The following is a 27,072-nucleotide window of genomic DNA, read 5'->3' on the forward strand; positions in this document are numbered from 1 at the left end:
AACCATACAAGGTGTAAATCGATCTGTATTAATACAAGTATGTTTAGAAAAAAAATATGAATCGGTCTGTTTAACACAAGTATGCTAAGCAAGTAAAGAAATGGGGATGCAAGAGCAAAATAACGATGAGGAGGAGGAGGAGAATGGTGTAATAGTAGTAGTACCTGGTTATGATCGTCTACCTGATCCTCTCTTACAGGTGGATTACTCAGTAATTGCATCTCAAGCTGGAGCCACCCTCAACAACCTAATGAGTCATGCACAGGAGCTGGTAGCAAAACTACGATCTCTGCAGTTTGATCTACGAGAGTTCGTGTGTCTGAAATTTTTGGTGCTATTCAGTTTAGGTAGGTACTCTTATTATTTAATCATTACTTAGATCATGCTTTTATCATGCTGCTTTCTTATTTCTCACCTATTGGTGGTGGAGGAGATCCCATTATAAGTAGCCCTCATTTAAGACTCTTAGGAGCCTAGCCCAGATCCAGTCTTTCCATTAGGGAGAATGAGGAAACCACTGCAGTATTTGCTGTGGGGCAGCAGTGGAAACCTCTTGTACCCTTATGAACCCTCTGGATTCTCCTTTCCAGTAGAGAATAGAGCTGCATATACTACACAACCCTTCCAGTACTCTATACTATCTTGTTCCATCAAGACTTGTAGGTTAGATTGCCAGCCAAGACATCTTCTTTATATGGAAGGAGAAAGGGGTGCCATTTTTCTGCTTCACTGCAGATAGCAAAATGTCTTCTTCCACCCTGATCTGAGAGCTGAATGTTTATTTAAAACTCACTTTGCTTGACCTTTTTTCTCATTTTGGTGGCACAGTGTGAGGTGTGAGATCCCACACATGTGTGATATCAATCACCTTCAGGTTGTTTCTTACATGACATGTGGTGAGAAAAGAGGAAGAGAATGATATTATCTTCTCTTTTGTCTCAGACAGCACTTTTTCTTGGGCCACATCAGGATTGGACATCCTTATAAAATGTATCAAAGCTCAGGAAAGTCTTTTATCATAGTTTTATCATCTTCCTGTATTGAAAATTCTAGGGGGAAAGTTGTAATTAAAAGGTACCATAGTAGTAGAATATACGAGGCAAGACACTGTGATATGCCTGTTGTTAAGTCAAGATTACACATGCGGTTCAACAATTCAAGAACAGAGCAAATAATTCATTCTTTTAGGCTTTATCTAGAATCAATATTATGGTACAATACATCAGATCCTCTAGGTATTATGGCTTTTGGGGGTCATTAAGACTCAAAGCAGTGAGGCACCTGTTTCATAAAACTCAGTAGATACAAGTGGAAACCCACAGAAAAGAAGACCTCTTGAGAATTCAAATCCAACATAGTATCCCCTCCAGTTCTTCATCCATTTATTGATGAATGGAGTAATATGTGGGGCTATTTAGACCAAGTTCCAGATTTGTGGCAAATGATTATAGCCAGTGGTAGTTGGTAGCTCCCATGTCTGTGGCTTAGAGAATATCCAATATTATGGAGGATGGGCTTCAGTACCTTGGATAGTTCAATTAGCATTTGGACTAAAATCCAGAGCAGATTCACCATCCCGCTGAAAGCAGCTAGCTACTTCTGCTTTCCATGTAGCTTGTACCAGCATGAATGTTTACAATGAACCCCCTACTTCAGTGGAATATCCAGCTTCATAAGATGATCTTGGGGTAGCAATCCAAACGACAGTGAAAAGGGATACTAAGGTGGGTTACAGACGGGCAGGGGAAGACGTCTTGGAGGTGTATTCTGCTGAATACGGAGCCTCCAGACCGCCCGCCCCGGGGGCGTGCTTCAAGTGTTGGGGCTTCCACATGGGGGGCAGTGAAGACGCCTCACCTGGGTCCGTTTCAGACCCGGAGTTTCCAAACCGCCGCCTCGGAGGACTCTGCAAAGAGAGAGGCAGCTTCCTCATGGGCGGCCCAAACCGCGCCTTTTTTTTTTCCTTTGCCGGCTGGGCTAATCAGCGGCGGCAGAAAGCCTATGGGCACATTTAAAGCGCCCAAGCCCCTTTAAAACTTTTCCCCCCGCTCTGCCCAAGAACAGTGGTGGTCTCCTGCCAGCTGGTGATCAGCTGGTGTTGGCATCCTTGTCCGCTTGCACTTTGCCAGTGTCACCAGCATCATAGATGCCTCCTCTCCTTTGGTCCCCGCGCTCCTGCTGAATCTGCAATGCGCAGCCACAGCTGTCTCCGCTGCCACCGCTGTCCCCCTGCCATCCCCCATCACCTCCCTTGTACATATGTAAATATTTACAGTTTTAGCGTTTTTTATTGTTAGGTGAAAATGGCACAGGAATGTGTGTAGGGGTTCACTTTAAAGTCCAAACTTTCCAAGCAGCGCATGCGTACATGTTGCTCTAGGGTTAGGGTTAGGGTTAGGGTTACGAGTCTTAAAATGCGCTGCAGCTGTGCTGCAGCTTCCACACCTGCATGGCAGCTGACGCTGCAATTAAAGCCTGACTGCAAACTGTGCATGTTCCAGGACCCCGACTCATTATGCAACGCAGCAGACACGGAGCTTTTAAATGGGCAACTTAAAGTAGCGGCGTAGCAATTCTGGCGTACCGGTGCAGCAGCTTACAGACGGAGCTGCGCAGCTGCGCATCAAACGGAAAAGAAGCGGAAAAAAGCAGCACCTTTTTAATGCCGCTTCTTCCTGCTTGGGGCGTGCGGGGGGCGTGTTCATGGCGGCATTCAGGTAAGGGCCGTCTGAAGGCTCTACCTTCATGACGTCATGAATACACCCCTTTTTGCCCGTCTGTAACCCGCTAATGTGGTTATTATAACCCTTCCTTCTTCATTGATTAATTATGGTACTGATAGCCACATGGAGAGGCTGATAGTTGCTGTTGATTAAAAAAGGAACATAAGGTAATTTGAAATATAAAAGCTGTTATATATGTCTGTGAAATATTGTACTAAATGATGATTTTTTTCTTGCTGTACTCCCCCCCCCCTCCATGGTCTAAAAGATAGCTGTAAATTCATAAGAGGTTCATCAGGTCAGTTTTAAGAAACTATGTTAATTCCAAGTAGAGGAGACTCTCTGAATCTATAGAGACTAAATGATGAAGGAGCAAAGTTTGTATGGTTCAAATCCTGGCTTGTGCTACTGCCTTGCACTCTGTTGTGATTCTGTGTTCTGTCTGATAAAAAGGTTGATGGGCGTAAGAATATGTTTGTACCATAAGCCACTGGTAACCTTCACATTATTTTTTTCAAAAATATCCATATGCAAATATCCTGCAGCATCTTTGAGACTAATTATGGAAAGAAGTTGTAGCATGTAGCATGTTCAGTCCATGCATCTGAGGAAGTAGACCAAAACTACAAAAGTTCATGCTACAATTTCTTTTGCTCAGTTAGTCTCAAAGGTGCTGCAACATCCCTCTGCTTACTGATTTTCCAGACCAACACATCTATGTCTCTGATATTCTACCCCAACAGAGGTGCCCATATTAGTTACTTTTGAGAAAATGAAAAATAAAACATTACTTTCCAAAATTGTTAGCAATTGAAGCAACTAACTACTATTATGGCATAAGCATAACTAACTACTTTTAAGAGTTTATTTCCAGCTCTATCCAGTACACCATAGGAGGGGGCGCTGGGGCAGAATCCAGTAAAATTACCTGTCCTGTAGGAACACTACCTGGATCTCCGACCTTACATGAATGGAAGGAAGGATTCTATTTCTAGAACAGCAAATATGGATTAAAACTGGGGCCAGCCTAAGGCATATTTCTGCCAAAGCAAAAAAACAAATGGACCTTCCCCAGTTCCAACACAAGGTCCACAATACCTTGATCCACTCATGTTATTTTGGCACATGCGTCAAAACATGTCCAAGTACACCTCCCTATCCTTAGCAATAAAGATACAGTAATAACAAATGAAATGAATAATCCCAAAATCTGCTCCTTGGGCAATCACATCAGTCTGTCCACTGCAAGAGTCGCCCCTGACCCAACCCACAGGTTTATTAATATTTGAACTAAATCTGTGCTACTCCAGTATGCAGCATAATGTTGCACCCACAAATACCCTAAAGATAGGTTAAAAGGATGTAAAACTTATATAAAGGCACATAATTTTTTTTAAAATAATATATATTCTCACCAATCATATGCAGACAAATCCTTTCAAAAAAAAACCTAGGATCAACTACCATTGGGCTCTTCCAAAATATGAAATTGCATCTTCACAAATGTTGAGAATCAAGTCAGAAAAGGCTGCCCTTGCAGGAATTCATTGTTTCTTTATAGATTAACTCTATGGATAGTAAGACATATCTTACCTTAGTTTTGCATGTGCCATATTTTCACTCACATTAGGCAGCAGTGCCAAAATGTCTAAGGAGTCATGTAGCCTGCTCTGTGATGAAATATTTAAAGCAATCCTTCACACTTCAGTGGGATTTTAAATTAGCTGAATATCTGAATTACATTTGAAAAATGCTCACGTTTACTTTAAACAGTTTTTACGTTCGATCACTTTCATCAGCTGCTTCAAGTACTTTGCATTCGTTTAGAATGTCTACTGTTCCCTGTTCTGATATTTTAGGCTCGGTGGCAAAGGAGATGAGACTTTGTTTCAAATAGTGAATAGAGAGCATACCTCAGCATTTAGAAAACAGCTCTCATCTGCAGTACTCACAGAGTACTTTAATCAGCTCAAAAATGTATATCCCATCTTTCTACCAATACATAATCTATATGATAGCTAAGAATATATAACAAACAAAATGAGATTAAAAATAATAGTCAGTTAAACAGATAACAACATATAATAGAGAATAAAATGACCAATAACACTACAAGAGACAACCCAAAAGGAAAAACAAGGTCCAAAACTTAAAAACAATGACCAAATTTTCAACTAGCCAGAAATAATACCATCATGGCTTGCTACCTGGATTGTATTCATGTGTGAGCTACATGAATTCCACAACCTTGGCACCAACTGCAGGAAGGCCTTGCCACATTTTACTGCACATCTGATGGCAAGGGCACACAAAAGAGGGAGTCCTCAATAATCTAGTTCAAATCGGGGGGAAAGCAGTCCTCAGGTGGTCAAGATTATTTAGGTCTTTAAAGATAAATAATCCCATTTTGACTTGAGCCCTCAGGACCATCAGCATTACATTTACACTGTAGAAATAATGCAGCTTGACACCACTTTAAGTGCTGTTGCTCCATCATATGGAATTCTGGGGTTTGTAGTCTTACAAGGTCTTTTGTCTTCTCTACCAATGAGTGCTTGTGCCTCACAAAACTACAAATCCCAAGATTCTGTAAAATGGAGCCATGGCAGTTTAAGTGATATTAAACTGCATTATTTCTACAGTGTAGAATCACCTCGAAGCCAGTAAAGGTGAAAAAGGGAACAATATGTTCTGTGCAACAGTATGGAACTAGCTGCAGCTTCTAAACATTCTTCATAGGCAGACCCACATAGAGCTCATTACAGTAGACTAATCACAAAATGATAGTGATTGCATCTTTCTTACTATCTATAATGCAGATGCTCAAAAACTTTCCCTTCGAGGAATAACTTTTTCAGTTACAGTATTTTAATAGAGTGACTCCGTCCACACATTCTAGGCTCTTCCACATGGGGAATATGTGTTGGAAGGTTCCAGTATTTGTTGCTGAGGTTCTCAGGATGTGTGTGTGTGTGTCTATATATATCTAAATGATGTTTCTATTGCCCTAGGTTATTTTCTGACAATTCCCAGCAACAGCTGCAACATTTTATTCCCACTCTTACATAGGTGACTTTTTCATTCCAAGATATGTCAGAACAAAAAAGACTCAATCTCTTCTCTCTCTTCTTTTTTTTTAAATTCTTATAGCTGTAGTGCATCAGTACATCAGTGTATCAGTGAAATGACACTTTTGGACTGTAACACTACTATAAAATTTCCCTTTCAGTTTATAGAATGACCCAAATAAACCACTTTTCCATTTATAAAAAAACCCTTTGGTAGAGCTTTAGTGCAGATCCAAGAAATTACTACAAACACCCCCCAAAATAAATGAAGCTGACATGGGGGACATAACAACTGGCAAAAACCCAATGAGATATGCTGTGAGAAGTCACACTTCTTTAGACCAGTTTGGAAAAGCGTTCTGATCTTTTGTTTGGGGTGATTTCCTCTTGAAATGAATGGAATATTTAACTATAATCCATGAAAGGCACCAGATCCCATCTGCTCTTGGAAGCAAAGCAGGGTCAACCCTGGTTAGTATTTGGATGGGAGACTTCCAATGAATACCAGGTGCTGTAGACTATAATTCAGAGAAAGGAAATGGCAAATGGCCTGTGAGTATTCTTTGCCAAAGAAAACCCTATGAAATTCATGGGGTCACCACAAGTCAACAGGTAATTTGAGTGTATATATGCACACACATTGTGGATCAGATTGGCTGGGTGCTTCACTCAGAATACACTTTTAATGCACATTAAAAAAAGTGTCCATCTTACAAATTGTTTTGCAATCCAAAGGTCTGCTCCAGTGACAAATAGTGGGATTTATAATCACTTAGAACTCTGTTGTTCTTAAGTAACTCCTAATAAAATGTTGTTCCACATTTTTTCCTGAATCATTATCAATATTATTTGGTTTAGGGAGGAGGACAAAGTTATTGTCAATGATATGTTGGGATCATGTCAGTTTTGTTTATTTACTTTAATGTCCAATGAGGAGAATGGCAACTTCCTTCTGAATAAATCTTGCCCAATAAACCATGTGATATTTGCTTAGGGTAGCCATAAGTCAAAATTGAGTTGAAGGTACACAACCACAAAAAGTTAAAATTTCAAATTATCAAGATTTGAATTTTGATAACTGTTGTAAAAACAAATGGTTTTTAAAATGTAGAAATGATTCTTTGACATCTCAGTAGAAATATTCCATTTTTCTTACATTTGTTCATTTTTGCATCGTGATTTCATTTGACCTAAAAGGAAGTTCAAACCATATGTACAGTTTTTTTGGTCAAGCGGAACAACTGTGATGTGCTGTGAAATGTAAATCAGTCTCATAAACGTTTATGAATTCATAAATTCTTTGCAGACACTCCTAGATTACCACCATAATTTGCTTAAAGCAGAAATTGAAGTACTTGGGCAATACACTGAGGAAAGCCAACTATTCTTCAATCCTAGATGCATACTTGAAAGTATATCTCATTGAACTCAGTGGGGTTACTTTTGAATTTTGCAAGGTAACAAGGGCGGGATACACACCGCCATATAGTACGTATACAGTACGTACAAGATGGCGACGCCCCTTCCACATGGGCGCCGCCATCTTTACGTACTGGACGCATAGCGTCCAGACGTGTCGCGGCGCTTATGACGTCGCGAATGCGCCTGCAGCGCCTCGCGACGTCATAGATGCGCCGCAGAAAGAAGCTCCGAAATGGAGCTTCTTTTTTGCTCCGCGCGGGAGTCGCGCGGTTTGGCTGCTGCGGCTCCCGCGCGGAGCAAATGGCACCGGCGGGGGAGCGCCGCAAAGTGGCGGTTTGTATCCCGCCAAGATTTCTTGAAGAATGGTGCTTAAGCATCCCTGCTCCTGCTCTAAATATATTCACTCTAGCTTTGACTTCTTTTCAAAAAGCATATTTAAAACTGCAATTCCAAATTAATAATTCACATTTTTAAAACATTGCCACTATAAATAAAGGACAGAAAAACCCATTCAGCCTGATCATAATTACATAACTGTACCTGTATTTTTTCAAAGTTTATACTGTGTCTGTGTGCTCTTTGTGTGTGTGTGTGTGTGTGTGTGTGTGTGTGTGTGTGTGTGTGTTGTATGCATGTGCTCATCTTTCTATGTACCTATCTATTTGACAGAAGTTGAAGGTGCTCCTGTCCTGACCTCTACCTTGTTTACTGTGCCTGATTTCTCTCAGTCCCAGCCGTATCAACTGCAATCCAGTCATTGTTTTCTTTTTAGCAAAACTTTCCATTTGTCCTGCTAGCTTTCATTACTCCAACTCAGCAGGGGTGATTTGTCAGGGCTTCCATCTGAACAGTTTGTAAAGTGAAATGCCAATAGGAAGAAAGTTAGACATCATTTGACCCATGTCCAGTCACTTGTCTGTCTACTGGGCTTAATGCTAGAATAGGCAGCGACTGATGGGTTCTGTTCTCCTATCACTGTCAAGACCACAGATAAATGTACTTCATTTGAGAAATGAAGGCTTTATCAATGGGCAAATAATTGCAGAGCATCTATTGATTCCACGTCTCACTTAACAAGAGACAACTGGGACTTGTAGAAATGGTAAACATTTAATCATTATGTATGGCAAACAACAGGGCTCTTACTGAAAGCAAAGAAAGCCTTGGGTTGTATTCAGGCTACATCACAATCCTTTTCTTTTTTTGGCAGAGGTTGTGTGCATCCTTCCATTTACTATTTACCATTTTGAACCATAGGGCACTAAATTTTGTACCAGGGAAAGCCCAAATCTCTACCTTTAAATGATGTAAATGAATCTAATTTGCATATTTTACATATCTTCCATATTGTTCTTTCTATGTCTGGGGAGATGTATTACATTTGCCATTCATTTTCATTTGTTAAAAGTTTTATTCACTTAGTTTTTATATCTCATTGATTCATTTTTAAATTCATTTTCAGTTCTCTATTGAATATAATGGCAGGCCACACAGTCTTATCCTGTCTGTAACTTTGGTGTCTTCCACCCAAAAGGATTGAACTTTTCTCCTGTTACATAACACTCTGTTTCTCCGTATTCTGTTCTGATGGCTGCCTCTTGTCCTGAGTATAGGTTATGCATCAGGATGATCAGATGTTGTGGCACTCCCATTCTTTTAAAAGCATTCCATAGCTTTTCATGATCTATCCAGTCAAAGGCTTTGCTGTAGTCAATAAAACACATGGAGACGTTCTTCTGGAATTCCCTGCTGCACTCCATTAGCCATTTTATGTTTGCAATGTGGTCCGTAGTGCCTTACACATATACATACAAATTAAGGACAGCTGGTAGTTTGCCTTAACAATTTCTTGGCTGCAGCTTGTTGATTAGTCCCAACTAGAAAAGATCCAGTTGATCAAGTTTTGAATGGTGAGTCAACACATAGATAAATCAATGGCTCTCCTGTAGTCAGGACTAAAGGAGTGTTCCAGCTTATGTCTTTTTGTGCATTATCATCTAAATAAATAAAACATAACAAAAATTGTGTCAGTAATAAGGCAGTAATAGTAATTTAGTCTTTTTCATTAGTTAGAGTTTACCTGCTTAACTAATATAAATAAGAAGACTCTCCTAGTTTCTTTTTCACCATGAAGCTATGCTTTAACTTTCCTGGCATAATATTTTAATTTGGAAAAAAATATGGACTACAAGCTAGGCAAACAGAAGCACATATCTCAGAGTTTAGTTTTGAGTAACATGTATATTGAATGGCTATGCCTTTGGATGGATATTGAAGGTTGGTGCTTGAAAATACACACTATTCCAAGCATTTCCTGAAATTTATGAAAATGCTTGGAATTCAGAAAGGATTGATTAGCATTCAAGGGAGGTGATTGTTCAATATTTACACCACAGAGAGTTGGCAGAAGCAAATAATTGTACATAAAGCTGACTCTTGTCTTAATTAAAGTAGTATAATAGGTAGTATGTAGGTTGTTGTTGCTTTTTTGTAGTGAGCAAAGCAATTTAGCAATGACCAGATATAACTCATTTTGAGTTCAGAGTTTAAATCCAATCAATATGCATTTATAAAGAGGAAAGAAGTGAATAATATTTATTACAGGATGGCAGCTAACAGTAATGGATGGGAGTGTGGTTAGTTAAGTACATCTTTTCCCCCACATACAATGATTTCTGACAAAATATTTATCTAGTTAGCTTTAATTGCTTTTATAATAATAATAATAATAATAATATTTATTTGTATACCGCCCTGTGGCGAACCAATCCGGGCGGTTGACAACAGTGATTATAACAGAGTAAAATATAAATTTAAAAACATTATAATCCCTCCCTCCTTATAAAAGTATTAAAAAATATAACAGATTAAAAACACAATATCAAAACATAAAATATAGTTAAAACAAACTAAAAACCCTGGTGTCCCTCTGGAGATCCTCAACCATCACTGAAGATGGGGCCACGAGAGGAAAGAGGGGATCAGGGAGGCCAGGCCGGGATGGTTAATCTGGAAAGGCCTGCCGGAAGAGATCCGTCTTGACAGCTTTTTTAAAGCTGTCTAATGATGTCAACTGACGGATCTCATCCGGCAGGTCGTTCCAGAGTTTGGGGGCGACAGCAGAAAATGCCCTCTGGGAGGTCGCCGCAAGCCTAGATTTTAGAGGCTGCAGTAAGTTCCTCCCAGAGGACCGGAGAGCGCGGGGAGGATTATATGGGAGGAGGCGGTCCCTGAGATAGCTTGGACCCAAGCCATTTAGGGCTTTAAAGGTAATAACCAACACCTTGTACTGGGCCCGGAAGCTAATAGGCAGCCAGTGGAGGGACCTCAGAACCGGAGTAATGTGGTCCCTCCTAGATGTACCAGAAATAAGCCTGGCTGCCATATTTTGTACCAGCTGAAGCTTCCGAGCCAAGCACAAGGGTAGCCCCAAGTAGAGTGCATTACAGAAGTCAAGGCGTGAGGTTACCAGTGCGTGCACAACAGTTTCGAGGTCCCTTACTTCCAGAAAAGGGCGCAGCTGGCGTATCAGCCGAAGCTGATAGCAGGCGCTCCTGACCGTCGCATTTACCTGATTTGTCATCAGGAGCGACGAGTCGAGGAGCACCCCCAGACTGCGAACACAGTCACTGGAGGGGAGTGTGACCCCATCCAGGACTGGAGGTTGCAACCCAATTCTTGGTTTTGGGGCCGCTACCGTGAGCACCTCCGTCTTATCTGGATTCAGTTTCAATCTGTTTTTCCTCATCCAGCCCATTACCGCTTGAAGACATTCATTGAGAGAGGAGATGCCATTGGAATTCGAGGCCGACGAACGAGACATGGAGAAATAGATTTGGGTGTCATCAGCGTACTGATAACACCCGGCACCATAACTCCGTATTATCTCACCCAGCGGCTTCATATAGATGTTGAATAACATCGGGGACAAGATAGCCCCCTGATTGTTTATTATTTTTTGTTCTCTTACTTTTCAGTGTAATGACATTCATTTTTCACAGTCAGATGAAAAATCTGTGAATAATTCAAGATGGTGTTTATATCGTCATCCAGTGGCCAAACTCTAACAGATCCAACCTGTCAAGTATAAGAATAATATATAGTTGCCATTTATACTAAATATTGGCCATTAGAATGCTGATGAGACAGGAAGGGAGGAATCAGTAATTAAATCAGATACGAGGCGACTGGAAGTTTGTCATCTCTGATTATAAGAAAAAGATGTCAAACTATGATTTGATATTACCTATGAAGACAGCAAGTTTAAAACAAACTCTACCTCAGCAATAGCCTCTTGAGCCATTATCAATGTGGTGATTGTGAAAAAATCTCACACTTTCCTTGTGTCAGATGGACATACTCTAACATATATCTTCCTATGCTGTGACATTCATATTCACCTTTACAGAAGTGGCTGTCTCAAAAACAAATATTTTTAAGGGTATCTTCATGGGGCTACCTATTAGTTTAGCCCTCTAAGGCTGCATCCACACTGCAGAAATAATCCATCATGACACCACTTCAATTACCATGGATTTTTGTTCATGCTCTTATACATTTTCTGGAACATATACATATATTGGAGCACTGTTTCTAGTGCACTATCTCCAATGCAGAACATGTGTCTAGTTGCCTCCTATTTTTTCTCCCACTGTCTGTCTATCAGTATTCCAATTGCACTGTTTTTCCCAGTTACACATTTTGTATCCAACTATATGGTGAAAACATGCAACAAACATTATGGAGCCCTCGTTGCCTTTGGCTCCATGACATACACCACCTCTGTGTTTACAAACTGAGCTCCATTCTCTGTGAGCTTATCACTAAAGACAAAAGTCAATATATTTACCAGGTAAAGTGTGAATTGATAAAAAGGCTCCAGTTTAGCTGGTGCATTGCATTATAACCTATCTATTCTGCAAGGCCAGGGACACCTGAGATAGAGGAAATTGAGTTACCTTTTGATATTCCACAAAGCAATGGTGTAGTTCAGACACCACTACCTATACTAAATGTCTTTATAAGATACCTTGAGGAATCAGCAATACATTTAGAAGCACTCAACATATTGCAGACAAGACTTTTAATCCGCAGGTGACAGGGGAGAGGAATGAGTGCCAACACTTCAATGATGTACCTACATTGTTTCTCAACATCAGAAATTGAGGATAATGTTTTAACTAAGTCCTGACCTTCAGAGGTTCACATCTGTATACCATGAGCTTCCCTCCCATGTAGTATCAAAATAATTACTATACTTCTTTGACTTATTGCCTGATTTACCAGTCTTGCAGGTTTCTGTTGCTATACAAATTTCAGCTCATTTCAGCTCTTTTAAAACACTTTGCTGAACAAAATCTACTACCGAACCTTTCAGTTTGTTCAAGTGGCCTTCCAGATCCTAACAAAGGGTCTATAATGCAATCATAATGCAGAATATTATGGCAGTTTCTACATTACTTTTCCCTCTGTCATTTATTCACCATTGCTTGTTAGGCTGTCTGAACCCATTCCCAAAATGGTGTATCTGAAACAAGCCAATTTGAAACCACTGTGTTCAATATAAACAATGCATATTTAAGGCAAACCACAATTTAGGGTTCAGGCATAACTGTTCTACAGGTTGATGCTCCAGAATATGGCTTCGCTTAAGGCCACTAAGCTTAAAGATACAAAAACCCTGAAGGAATCCACCTTCTGGTTCTCTTCTGAATAATTATTATTTTCTTTTCATGAAGAAAACCGTAGAACATCCCAAAGTACCAAACATTCATGCTGACATGGGAAGAAAACAGATGGAGCAAATACTGTCATTCTCACTTTTTGTTTTCCTAGTAACAGCTACAACTTTTTATTTCTACCTTCCTGTTTATTTATTTATTTATTTTAATCCCAAGATATAGGAGATCAAAACAGACCAAAGATGAACATGTACATTTCTCGTTGTGGTCCATGTCAGGGTTTTGGCTGCTCCCTCAGTGATGTATATTTTGATGTAGGTTACAATGTTTACATGCTGCATGATTTCAAGATGGGCAGTGGTAAAGCTAAACATAAAGGGAATTCTTCGTTCATTCTTCTCTCCCCTTTTCTCCTTTTTTAGAGTTAGAGCATCACAGTATGCAAAGGCATCTTGTAGCACCTTTGATACTAACTGAAAGAAAATATCATAGCACATCAGTAAAATAGTACTTCTGTACTGAAATACTGAAACACTATAACTCTAAGGGGAAAAAATAAAAATACCAAATAATTATTCAGAGACGAGACCATTTCCAAACCCAGAGCTATATCCCAAGTTCACCAAACCACATCCACTGCTTTAATAAAGCCTTCTAGTGTGGATCCAAGAAATCACCATGTCCAGAAACTAACAGTTCCAAAAATGACAGAAAAGAGCTCACTGACAGGGGCTGCCTCTGACCTTTCTCTGGCAGAATGCAAGACTGCAGGGATTCTCCATGAAATCAGATGAAGTAGCCTATGTGTATAAGAGCTATAAGAGTACACTGGACTGGGTTCCAGGGATTACTAAGGACTATTCAATGCTAATGAATTTACCCATTAAATTGGGTATTCTGCACTACAGTCATGAAGGAGCAGCTGTTTCCATAATAACAGCAGCACTTTTCAAAGAACTGCAGTCCATTCTTCATGTAGCAATGCGTCTATGGACCCGGTTGCAAGAGGAGAGCAAGATGCAGCTTTTGGAATGAGTGAAAGTGGCTTCTCAGTTAACACTTTTGAACTAGGGGTCATTCAGTTCCTATTCACTGAATGTTCCATCAAAATGTAAATTCAAATGTGTAGATTTAATTAGCAATTGATGAACTGATTGGCTTCTTCTGTACTCAGTGGTACTAAAAAGCAAACCCATATTCCACCCAATTTCTCTTTCCATTCCTCCCTTTTGAGGTGCAACATATACAATCATAATAGGAAATCAATCTTTCCTCTATGAAACAGACCTGTTTTTGGTCACCTTTAAACAAAAACAACAATGAAACATTGTGTTGTATCCTTTAGTGCTATTACAGGCATTCACTCTGTTAGGACATATTGGACGATTATAGGTCAGCCTTTTTAAAAAAAGCCATGGGTTTCAAGTTAGCAGTAACCATCTATCAATTCCAGAGATTATGGCATGATTTACTGTCCTGGCATGGTGTATTCTCTGATTTTCTGCCTCCTATGAAACATTGTGCTTTCCTTTTCTATTGATGTATCAACTATAATAGTTACAAGCAGCTACAGAAAAATCAATAGTGGACTTTCATTACTGAGCACATAAAGTAAAAGAGGACCATGCTGTGAGAGTCTCTTGCTGTTAAATAGTCACTGACTGCAAGGTACACAATAAATGTCTGTTATTTTGGCCTAAATGAAAGATGTCTGAATTTGAAACATCAAGCATTTCAGATTTGGGACACAACCAGGACTTCCAGTCAGGCTCGCCTAGCTAGCAGTTCTTCCCCAAGGCAGGTAACAAGACCAATCTGTCTTTCCTTATATACGATCTGAATTCCAAAACAAAACAAGGCTAAACAGGAAACAAGCCCTCTGGTATGCTCACTTGTGTTGAACTGTGCATTTTAACTGTGCACAGTGTCTCAGATGTACCCTTTAGGCCACAGTGAATGGAGCAATAACATAAAGGCTGTGAATGTTGATAAGCAACAGTGATCAAAGCAAGAAAAAGAGACATCATGTGATCCTTGTCAATTACTTAATTCAAGGCTTGCATCAAGAATAGGAGGTTTTTGCACTAAAGCATTGGTTCTCAAACTCTAGTCCTCCATTTGTTTGGTGTTTGACTACCAGAGGTCCCAGCCACCTTGGCTAATGATCAGGGATCCTCATATCTGAAGGCAAAAGACCTGAGGATCAAAGATTGAAAATCACTGTGCTAAAGTTCTAAACTTGTTTTATATTGAATTTCTTTTTCTAGAGCCAGCCCTACCATTATGTAGTGGAGCAGATTTTAGTTATTTAATTATTGCCAAGGATGGTGTGAAGTATCAGTTACAAACCCATCTGCCATACCTTCTCTGAACAAGTTTTAAGATATAAAAGGTGCTTTAAAAACCTTTTTAAAAATGGCAAAGATCCAGACAGTAACATGTCAGTCACAAGCTACTTCCTCTGCCTGGAATGGGTGAAGGGCTTCAAGGAACACCCTGGGAAGAATATCCAAACAAATGTTTGAGCAGAGAAACCAAGATATTGCTTCAAAGCAAAGAAAAAAATAAAACTAAAGCTAGATGAAAGGGTATAGAAGTTAGCATTCGGTCCAAAGTTTATTCATGGTTCTGTCTGAAGACTAAATGCAGGATGGAAACAGGGGCGGGTTACAGACCCCCATTTAGTACGTATTCTATACATACTAGGGTTAGGAAGGGGTGGTGCTTCCGCACCCCCCTAACCCTAGTACGTATAGAATACGTACAAGATGGCAGCGCCCTGTTCATACGGGTGCCACCATCTTTACGTATCGGACGCTGTGCGTCCGAACGTGTCGCGGTGCCTGTGACATCGCGAATGTGCCCCTGGCGCCTCGCGACGTCACAGAGGCGCCGCAGAAAGAAGCTCCATTTTGGAGCTTCTTTTTTGCTCCGTAAGGGAGCCGCGTGGTGTGGCTGCGACGGCTCCCTTACGGAGCAAGCGGTGGCGGTGGCAGACCGCCTCAAAGCGGCGGTCTATAACTCGCCAGAGTTCCCATCACAGCAGAAAAAAGTGTGCTCGTTCCCACATGCATGTGTATGCTATCTATTATATAGTTCTCTCAATACCTGTAGCTTAGCAAAACCTTCTCATAGGGTCTTGTACTGTATGCGTTAGTAGAATCTCTGGTAATGCTTTAGTAGGGTCCCCGGTACCCCAGCCCACTGTCATGAAATAATTAGCTAAACTAACATTTCTGAGCAAGCTTGTAAAAGCTTGAAATGCCATAATTACATGCAAACATCATCCACATTTCAGAGACCAGAATAATGCCTTTAAGCTAATATTTATAACAAGAAGTGTTCGACCGAGATCTCTTGTAATTTTCATCATACCTGAGGCTGTTTTCCTCATTTGATTAGCTGGATTTGTCCTGAGGCAAGCCAGACATCTACCAACAGCTAAATTCAAGAACTGGAGCTTAAAATTTGGCTTAATATATCCCCACTTGGATCTGCCTGCTTAATTCTTTTTCATATGATAACACTGGTTTATTCATAGTCTGGACTTGCTACCTGAACAAACTAAAACACATATTCTTATTCTAATAATGTAACAAAACTTCAGGAAGAAAGTACTCACAGAAGATCTTGAATGAAAGCAAAAAGAAGAGACTGAGGTATAAATATCTTTAAAGTAATTACAGAATCCTGCCACCCCCAGGAAAAAGCATTTGTCAATGTTTGTGAATTTTACCCATTTGGTGGATATAGGTTAATTTTATAAATGCATTGGTCCTAGCATAAATACCCTAAAGCCACCAGATCCCATCTGATGTTGGAAACTATATAGGATCAGCACTGGCTAGTACTTGGAGGGGAGATCACCAATGAATACCATATGCTGTAGACTATATTTCAGAGGAAGGAACTGGCAAAACCACACAATAATAAACCACGTATAAGTATTCTTTGCCTAAGAAAACTCTATAAAATTCCTGCAGCCTCTATAAGTCGACAGGTGACTTGAAGGCACATGAACACACACATATACAGCTTGACTCCTGGGTTTTACATAAGAACTGCAGACCTATATTTAACCAAAGTAAATATATATTCCTTTCTCCAGCAAGAAAGAGGGGAACTCTATTTTTTTTTTATGCCACCAGTTAACATTTGCCACTTTTGAAGAAGCTGCTGTGGCTTTTTCCTTTGACTGTTCCTCAGAAATAGCCAAAAGTTACTTTTCCATGTGAAAAAAGTTTTTTGAAGTGGGGAAATTAAGGAAACATTTACTTTAGTGTAGGTTGGGGAAATGTTGAGCTCTAGGGCCAAATCTAGCTTCCTGATAGGGTACCAATCCAGTTTGTAGGCTTCCCCAAGACACCATCTTTAGTAGTTTATCAACGTTTATATGGACTTTTCCCACTTTAAGGCTTAGTTATTGGCAATAAAAGCTTGAAGTTAAATGGCCCTACCCATTACGAGAATGCACCCCCTAAAAATTGCTCTGGAATTAGATTTGGCTCTGAGGTTAAAGGAGATTCCTCGCCCCTTTTTTGGTGGTTCCATTCAGACGTCAAGAGCCCTAACACATTACATATCAAGCTATCTCAGGGAGTGGAGGTGGCATTTTCATCCTAAGTGCCAGAGGCCAATACTATGTCTATGACCATTGGCTAAAACTGTTTCTTTATTTGCTAGAAACTTGTCAGTGACTGGCAACCAGTGGCTGATGGACCAGCAATAATCTCTGGACCACCACTTTGAGTAGCACTGCTCTAATGAACCTGGAGAGATCCCTCCGTGATAGTGACATACTTCCCCCTTCACTTTAGAGAAGGAGATACCTCTATGTAATCACAAGGAGCAGTTCCATTTATTGACTTTGACTGAATGAACCTTTCTCTCTTAGGGGCCATTCAGACTACCTTTTGTACCAAATTGTAACCTGGATTAAAAGTTGGACGTTCCCATTGGCACTGGTTTAAACACATCATAATTAGGGTCTCGCACACCCGATCCAGGGCAAATCCCCCTTAGAGCGATTTTTCCAAAAGTGGATTATTTCCTGTTTCTTTTTGGAAAACCTGTTTCTTCCTTGCTGCTGGTAAATGTGAACTTGGCCCCGGTCATGATCAGGTCAAGTTCAAGGGAGGGATTTAGGGAGGGCAGAGGGCGAAACATGCCTCCCCTCTCGCAAGCAGCTCTCTCTCTCTCTCTCTCTCTTTGTAATTTTATTTTTGACAGATTATGCAAATGCTTGTTCCACAGGTTGATACATACAGTGGTACCCCGGGATACGAAAGCACTGCCTTACGAAATTTCCGGGTTACGAAAAAAATCAATAGGAAAAAACTGTTCCGGGTTACGAAGGTTATTTCGGGTTACGAAAAAATTTTTGGTGCTTTTCGGCGCTATTTCGCACGAAATCGCGGCTTTTCCCCATTAGCGCCTATGGCTTTTTCGGCTTACGAAGGATTTCGGGTTACGAACGCGGTGGCGGAACGAATTATTTTCGTAACCCGGGGTACCACTGTATTGATAGAATGTGTCTGTTTGCCCTACATTTCCCTTTTGTTTGCTTGCTGCTGGCACGGCAGGTCACTTTGCAAGTGGCATTTTAAAAAAAATAATTTTTTGTGTGTGTGACAGAATATGTGAATGCTTGTATTTCCTTTTAAATCTGGCAAATTGATATAATGTGTGAATGCTTTTGCTACATATTTGTATGTAAGGAGAAATGGCATTTTGGGGTGGCAATCGGAGGGAAAGCAAAGAAAGAGGATGCAGAGATGGCATTCTGAGGTGAGGTATTATTATTATTGTTGTGACAGATTATGTGCATGCTTTGGGTGGGAAGGGAAAGAAAGAGGCTGGCATGGAGGGGTGGCAAGGGCTTTGGAGGTGGCATTAGGCTTGAAGGGAAGGGAAGGGAAGAGGTTCCAAAGAGAAGAAAATGCTGGGCTGGAAGCGAAGGGGAAGCTAGAGGCTGGCATTCAGAAGGAAGGCTGCGGAAACCCATGACTTTGGGGGAGTCACACTCTCAGCTTCAGGGGAAAGGCAATGGCAAATCTTCTCGGAACCAATCTTGCCAAGAAAACCCCAGAATGAGGTCATTTTAGGGTTGCCATAATCTGTAATAACCCAAATACACACAACACACACACACACCTGGAAGTTTTTAAGTTGACAGAATATGTGCACACTGTCGTCAGGTTTTTTTTAAAAGGAGGGGGGAAGAACCAATTCCATTGGCCAATGATTGTAGGATATGTCACCTTTGACAAAAGCGGAAGTGAATTTGTTTGACAACAAAGGAGGCTCCATTTTAAAGCAGTACTGCAAATGTGAACTTCAGAGGGGCAAATTGCATCTATCAAAGTAAAGGGTAGTGAGAATTTCTACCTGGGGAGATTCGGTATGGGGACAACCGGATCTGTCCAGGTCTATCCAGAACAAATGGGCTAGTGAGAATGGGACCCGTGTGATAAAAGAAAAGAGCCCTGCACCAGAAGTGGCACAAGAGAAGCACAACAGCAAATATCTTCTCCCCAGAAGTCCTTGTTCATAGACCAGTCAAGTTGTTTTTGTATTTGAGGCAATCTCAGAGACATCTGGGCACCACTATTCTTGGAAGTAAAAAAAAAAAAAACAGTCCTACTAAATTAACTAACAATTTGCTGCCCTTTCATGACTTGCTTGCTGCCAAAGTATCTACCTCACATGTAATGGTAGGGCTGAGGCTGCTCTGCCTAGGTAATTTCATCTTTAAGATTTCTTCCCACATTCAAAATGCTGAGCCCTGGAATAGAAAAGAAGTCCCCACTCTGAATCTTAACACATACTCACTGCACTAAGGTCTGTAGTGATTTGTCACAGAAGACAGCCTCAAACACTCATCTCTGTATGTCATTGTTCCTGGTTCAAAGGTTTTCTAATATAGCAAAAGAAAGAAGGAATTACTGATCTGCTGTGCAGGAAGCTACCATTTTACATGCCTGGAAAAAGGAAAGAGAGAGAGGGGGAAGAGAAACATAATTCTAAATAATACACCTGGCAGCCTGATGCCATAAAATGTTGTAAAATGTGCTTTTATTTGAGTTGTGAACTGGTCTGTAACAAATTGTCGTTCTAGCTATTCTTAATAGTTAGAAACTGAAATGGGATTCACACTGATAATTCCAGCATTCCCTTACTATGTAAGCATCTTATCTTGCATTTAAAAGAAAATATCATTGAGCCTAACCTATTATTTCTGCATGAATGAAACACACTGCTTGTTGTAATGCACTTTAAAAAGGCCAAATTTTCACAACAATGTATCCATTATTTGACACTCCAGTGAACTTTAAAATATTTTATGTCTACACAGTAAAGAGAGTGACAGAAAATTACTCTGCTATATTTCATTTTAGGTCAATCATAAAAGTTTGAAGAACCAGTACTCTCCTTGGCCCAGTTTGTTCACTTATCGACTTGAGGGTGTTTTTTTAAATAAAACACATACATTTTGGAAATCCTTTTTTCCCCTCCCTTGTTGCATGACCCTCAAATATGTAACACTGTTGCCCTCTTTTTAAAAATGCAGAAAATGCTGGTTGCTAAACAGCTGTTTTGTTCATTCACATTCTTCACCTCTTATTTATTTTGAGGGACGTTTAAAATGTGTGCATTTCATCCTATCAGAATTTTAGGGCCATGTTCCTTTGCTGTTCTCCTGGCTCCTTTGGCAGAAGAGCACTCTCTTCTTTACACAAAAGCCCTAAAAGTGTTTCAGGAGTTTGGAGAAAGCTGCACTGGGGGTGAACAGAAAGGCAACTTACACCAAAGAGATCTCAGACCACTTCCCTAATGTTATGTTGTGAAAGTGGTTGCCCCAGTGTTACCATTGTCTTGTTTGTCTTGGCTCCTTTAGGCCATTCCTTTAAAAACCATTTAACAGTAACTAGAAGCTAGGGACATATCCATGCTGGTCTGAAATATCAGTATGCAAAGGGATCTTGTAGCACCTTTGAGACTAACTCTGCGAAAGAAGTTGTAGCACAGTGGGCCCCAATTTGGGGGGGGGCTACTGCCCCTTTCCTCTTGATGGCGCACCCCAAGGTGATTAGTAAACCTAATATCAAGAAATAATAGGTTTACTGATCTACTGTACATTCAAAACAACCAAACTCAGTTGCTACTCTCTTTGCTTCCCAGTCACCCTGGGAGCAGCAACCAGGTAGCTGGCTGAGCAGTGACTGAGAAGCCTCTCGCCTGTGTTGACCTTGCCGCAGAGGTGTCACTAAGGGATGTTGGGGGTGCAGACCACACGGGGTGACACCAGAAGCAGGGTGACACTATGACCACGAGCCTAGCAACACCATTGTTGCTTCCTTTTGGAAGAAATATGGCATGGCATTGACATACCTTGTAAGATATGAGGAGCTCAGAAGAAGAGAAGGTGTAGCCAGAAAGTGGGACAAATGAAACTTCTCCTTTCTCTTCCCAATGAGTTTCAAACACCCTCTGGGAGAAGAGGAGACATGACAAGAATTTCTGAGTTCCTCCATCCTCCTAGTGTTGCCTGAGAGGATGTGAGAGAGGGAGAAGCAAGGAGCTGGTGACTGTGGGGAAGATTGCTGTCTGCCATTGACACAAGAACCTACAGCTTCAGGAATGGAGTGCAGGAGAAATCCAGCTCTTCTTCATCCTCCTAACTCCCCAAACAGAAGGCTGTTGTGTCAGTTCTGCTTCCTTTTTCAGGAGCTGGAACAGGAGCCATTTATGTATCAGCCTTCTGCTTTGGGAGTTAAGAAGAGGGCAATCCCTTGATTCCTCCTGCACCCCACTAATGAAGTTGGAGGCTCTTGTGTGAATGGGAGACAGCAGCCTCCAGTTTTGGGAGTAGGGTGCAGGATGAATCCAGAAATTCTTCAGCCTCCTAGCTCCCAAAGCAGAAGGCTGATATGTGATTGGGAAAAGGCTTTAGGACTGAGGTATAGGAGGAATCCAGGGGATTCTTCCTCCTCTTAACTCCTGAAGCAGAAGGCTGTTGTGTCAATGGGAGTGGGGCACATTGTGTCAATGGGAGCTGGGAGTGAAGAGTGGGGCACAGGAGGGATCTGGGCATTCTTTGTCCTCCTAACTTCGTAAACAAACTCCTTGCATTCCTCCTATGCCCCACCCACAATGCTGGAGGCTCTTGTCTCTTATTCCAACAACAGCCTTCTACTTAGGAAATTAAGAACATGAAGAATCCCTGGGTTCCTCCTGCACCTAATTCCAAAAGCTGGAGTTTCTTGTGTGATTGGGAGACAGCAGCCTCCAGCTTAACTAAGTTAGGAGAATGAAGAGGTTGTTTAGGAGTTGTTTATTATTACAACTATTGCCATCACATTCAGTAATACATAGAAATAATAAGGGGTAATGTTAGCACAAAAAACATTACTTAGGATTCTGTATGGTCTGGTAGGGGAGGAGGTTTATGTGGGAAGGGATGACACCATGAGTTATTTCACTATGTCTCTCACCAACTGGTTTTGTTTTGTTTGGCTATTTTGATAGTTGATGAAAATTCTCTACTGTTGTTTGGGGGTGTGGGCTGGAGTGCTGTGAAAAATAATTCTCTGTCACTATGACTCTACTTTACCTAACATGGCAACATGCTATGGAATCCTGCCATTTGCAGTTCAGGGATGGGTATGTAGAATTCTCAGCCAGAGATCTCTAGTGACTCTTACCGAACTTCAGGTGCCAGATTTCCATAAGATGTTTCCATGGCAGTTGAAGTGAAATCATAGTGCTGTAACTGAGTGTAGTGTGATTAAATTCAGAAGTCTCTCAACAAGCTATAGATCCCTAGATTTCATGGGCTGTAGCCATGACTGTTAAAATGAAATCAGAATGTGATAGGTATGTACTGTGGATACACACTTAGCACATTTTGATGTAATAAGCATAGGAGGAGGGTCTCTGTTTTCAAGGAATGTCCTATGGAGATGCATAGGACACATAGAAAAATATTGCCTGCTGATATCCTATGAAATAAGTTTCATGGGGCTACAGCAGACATCATCATCATCATCATCATCATCATTATTATTGAGGGTCACATTTCCACAGAGCTAATCTATCAGGAGCCATCTTGAATCTCATTTTGGGAGAAAGGCAAGATATAAATCAAGCAAACAAATAAAAAAATGTTGATGGTGGGTGGTGGGTGATAGTTGATGTCCGAATTGAAAATACGTTCAGCCCATCCAGTTTTCTCCCTGGCCACTTTTTCTCTGTGTGTGTCTCTCTCTCTTCTTCCCTGGCATGCAGGATTTTGGAAAAGGGACAGGTCACTCTTGTGATTGGAATTGGTCACTTGAAGCCAAGTTTTGAAATTATGCCAAGGGCTTCATGTTGTTTACCCCACCACAGAGATTATATTCAGATGGGAAGGTTATACTTTATCAAACAAGGGAGAATTGCTGCTAAAATACTAATAGGCTAAGAACAATGGGGTGTGTTTTATCAAAGATCTTAGGTCTCTGAAAGGCAAGTTTACACATTGTATCACTGCCAGATAATATGATTTTTGTGGCATAATTGGATATCACATGATCAGTTATCAAGGAACATTGCCCTTTCTTATCTTGGTCAAGTACTAAATAACCCTGTTCCCAAACAGGGAAAGGATAACACCAATCATGTGAGTCTATGACATGAGAAGTCCATGGGAGATCCACTTCTGACAGTCCTTTTGCTTCCGTATATTTTCCATGGCTTCCGTGGATACCTACATGTGAAGATATTTCATCTGAATAGATCCTTCATATTGAAAATACTTGTGGTTCATCTCAGGAAGCTACATTTGGAGATTTGTCATGGCAGTTTGCAAGAAATTGCATAGATGATGACCCATGTGGAAGAAAAATGTTCCCTTTTACTCATGCCTGGATCCTTTTTTTTCCCCTGGCATTGAAGGGATATATGCCAAAACTATAGGCTGACTGGGGGATTCCAAGAGTTGTAGTCCAAATGTTACTTTTCCAGGCTTACTGCAGATATTGGGTGTATTTACTGCACCTAATTTTTACAACACCACAGTGGCTGAAACTTCCCTGCAGAAATAATGCAGTTTGGCACCACTTTAACTACCATTGCACAATGCTGTGGGATTGTTGAATTTGTAGTTTTGTGAGATATTTAGCTTTTCTCCTTCAGAGAGCTCTGGTGCCACAACAAACTACAAATCCCAGGATTCCATAGAGTGGAGCCATGGCAATTAAAATGATGTCAAACTGTTTTATTTCTCCAGTACAGATTCAGCCACAGTATGAGTGGAGAATCATGAGCTATGGGCAAGCAATACAGGCAACATGTGGCTAACAAGATGGATTATATGCATTAACAGTGGTTCCCAAACTTGGATCTTCCAGGTGTTTTGGACTTCAACTCCAAGGATTCTTAGCTTTTGGCCATGGTGACTGGGGCTTCTGGGATTTGAAGACCAAAATACATACAGGATCAACATTTGGGAAACCCTGCATTAGAATTTATCCAAGCAGAGAGGGACCACTGGAACTTAATATATATTTTTTAATTAAAAAAGTGGATAGTTTATACCATCAATAAGGAAAATGTAGCCTTCTACATGTTGTTAGACTTCATCTCTGATCAGGCCTAGCCAGCACAGCCAATGGTGAAGGATTATGTGAGTTGTAATCCAAATCATCTGAAGAGATGGAATTTCCTCATCCCTGTTTTCTGCTTTGTCTCTATTTTATTACCCCATGTCCATATGAATAGGTATCATCAAATATTCACCAACACTTAATTTCAGTTTTAAAAAGAGCATGTGTGGGCAAGATTAAAATACCGTATTTTCCAGCGTATAAGATGACTGGGCGTATAAGACGACCTCCAACTTTTCCAGTTAAAATATAGAGTTTGGGATATATACGCAGTATAAGACTACCCCTCTTCCAACGCACACCAAATAAAAAAATTTAAAAACCCATCAGATTTGATTTCAATATGGTAATTTTAATTCAAATGCTTATGGCATGCAGGTACTTAGCAGGAAAGCTTGTTGTATACAAAGCCTGCTTGGATTGGTCAGCTCTCCCTGCCTGCCCAGCCCTCCCTGTCTCCAAGACTATCAGAGCAGTATTGTAAACAGGGCTCTTTTTTCCATACCCCGGGTGTTCCGGATGCCTGCAGCTTGCTCCGCCCTTCAGTTACATATGTGGCCACTGCAGATTCTCCAGTCCAGCTTGGAAGTTTCAGCACCTGCCCTATACAATGACACCCGGCATATAAGACAACTCCCAACTTTTGAGAAGATTTTCCTGGGTTAAAAAGTAGTCTTATACGCCAGAAAATACAGTACTCCACTTTCAAAATATCTATTCAGAGACATTGTTGCCCCTGGCTGTTGTGGGTTCAGCATATTTTCCCTGTCTGCTGATTTCCTAAATTAATGATGCTGATGGTCACACTAAGCAGGCATCATGTGCTGAACATGAGGATGCCACATGAAGTACATTCCCAATGAGTTTGGTTACATGAAGATGGGCAGAGGGCACCTGGAATTAAAGAGCAACTGAAATGAATAGATGAACACTGTAGCAAGGAATGCTGAAAAACCATCCCAGAGGAGATGCATCTTCTTAGCACTTCCAAAATGATTGCAGAAAAATGGGGGGAAACATCATACAGTGGTACCTCGGGATACGAAATGATCGGGTTACGAAATTTCCGGGATACGAAAAAGTTGGATTGGCAAAAACTGTTTCGGGTTACGAAATTCATTTCGGCGCGAAATTCAAATGCTGCAAAGTGCAGCTATAGGCTTTCCAGTGCTAACGGAAAGCCTTTTCGGGTTACGAAATTTTCGGGTTACGAAAGGAATGGCGGAACGAATTAATTTCGTAACCCGAGGCACCACTGTACTGTACTACAGAAACACATGTGAACTGATGCCAATGAAAATAACTGTGTCTAGAGTTCTGCCTGAAGTCAGTTGTCTGCAATGGTTCAATTACAGTGCATGGCATTACTTGATGCCAGAGTGTGAATCAAATTTTTCCATTCAGATAATCTCACAGGAGCAACAGTAACATTGAGAGTGGCTACTCATTGTTTGCATATCTTAATCTTTTAAACTATAAGGCACTAAATTTACTGGCCAGCATCAGTGGTGGCTAGTAGCTCCCATGTCAGTGTAGTAGTATATCCACTCAGGGGTTTCCTCTGAACTTTAAAATTGTTGGACAAGATGTTGAACATACTTTGAGGAAAGGGTTTAGTGCCTTGAATAGCTCCTTTACACTTTGAACTAAAACCCCAAATGGATTCCCACTGTACTGAAATGGACACCAACACTGGCTGGGAGATCTGGAAGCCAAACTCTCTGAAGATAACTCCTCCAAATTCTGGTCCTATTTTGCCAAGAAAAGTTCTCTACTCATAGACATCCTGTGGAGTCCACTTTTAAGCTAAGCTTAAAGATACGGATCCATAGGTAGGGAGAGCAGGGGCCTTGAAGTTGTCCATTAAGAGTTAGCCCCTGAGCTCAGGACACTTGGTCACAGTCTTCCCCACTGATGTGACTTAACTTATATTACTGCTTTCTAATAATACATCTTTCCATGTATAAATCAGCATGTACCTGTTAGCCCTCATTCTACTGTTAGTCCAAACTGGAACAGATACATTGAATAAATGGGATTCACCATTTGACTCACAATTTAATAATTGATTCAGTGGGTCTACTTTAATTGGGAGTTACAAATAGATTCCAGCCTTCATATACAAAAATATGTCATCTTGTAACTTCTTTTTTGGTGATGTATTTGTTCAGCATGGGGCAATGCATACATTCCCAGCCTAACAACATAGGAACATTCCCGTGACATTGCCTCTTGTTGGTCAGAGTTTACCTCTTGCACTTCTGGTTCCTGTGTGGACCTACTCTAAATTGACCATGCAAGAGACCCATTTGTGACTGCAGTTGTAGCCACTGCAGTTTTGCCACTGCAACATGAAGGAAAGCAAAGGAGCTTGCATGCCATGCATTTAGTTAAAGTACCCAGGCAAAACATCCAAGCTATGCAATGAAAATAAATTAACTTTCTTTGAAAAGTACTTACGCAGCTCCTGCCTAGTAACCCCTTTTCAAAGTTAAATCTCTCATTCCCTTTCATTTATTTTTTCAAAATCCCC

The 27,072-nt window shown here is 40.7% G+C and overlaps 1 protein-coding gene and 1 long non-coding RNA gene across 3 annotated transcripts in view; one reads left to right on the plus strand and one right to left on the minus strand.

The window, feature by feature from the left end:
- The window catches only part of NR5A2 (nuclear receptor subfamily 5 group A member 2), a 145,851-nt gene that overhangs the window by 114,245 nt on the left and 4,534 nt on the right, over positions 1 to 27,072 (plus strand). For both annotated transcript variants that reach the window (XM_042466242.1, XM_042466243.1), the window contains exon 6: positions 200 to 347. In XM_042466242.1, coding sequence (XP_042322176.1) covers positions 200 to 347 — 148 coding nt within the window. The remainder of the gene's footprint in view (positions 1 to 199; positions 348 to 27,072) is intronic.
- Positions 9,011 to 27,072, minus strand: part of LOC121930075 — a 77,817-nt gene continuing 59,755 nt past the window's right edge. Inside the window, exon 3 of the long non-coding RNA XR_006103813.1 lies at positions 9,011 to 9,210. This is a non-coding gene — a long non-coding RNA (uncharacterized LOC121930075). The remainder of the gene's footprint in view (positions 9,211 to 27,072) is intronic.

The sequence above is a fragment of the Sceloporus undulatus genome, chromosome 4, assembly GCF_019175285.1.
Source record: "Sceloporus undulatus isolate JIND9_A2432 ecotype Alabama chromosome 4, SceUnd_v1.1, whole genome shotgun sequence".
Taxonomy (NCBI): domain Eukaryota; kingdom Metazoa; phylum Chordata; class Lepidosauria; order Squamata; family Phrynosomatidae; genus Sceloporus; species Sceloporus undulatus.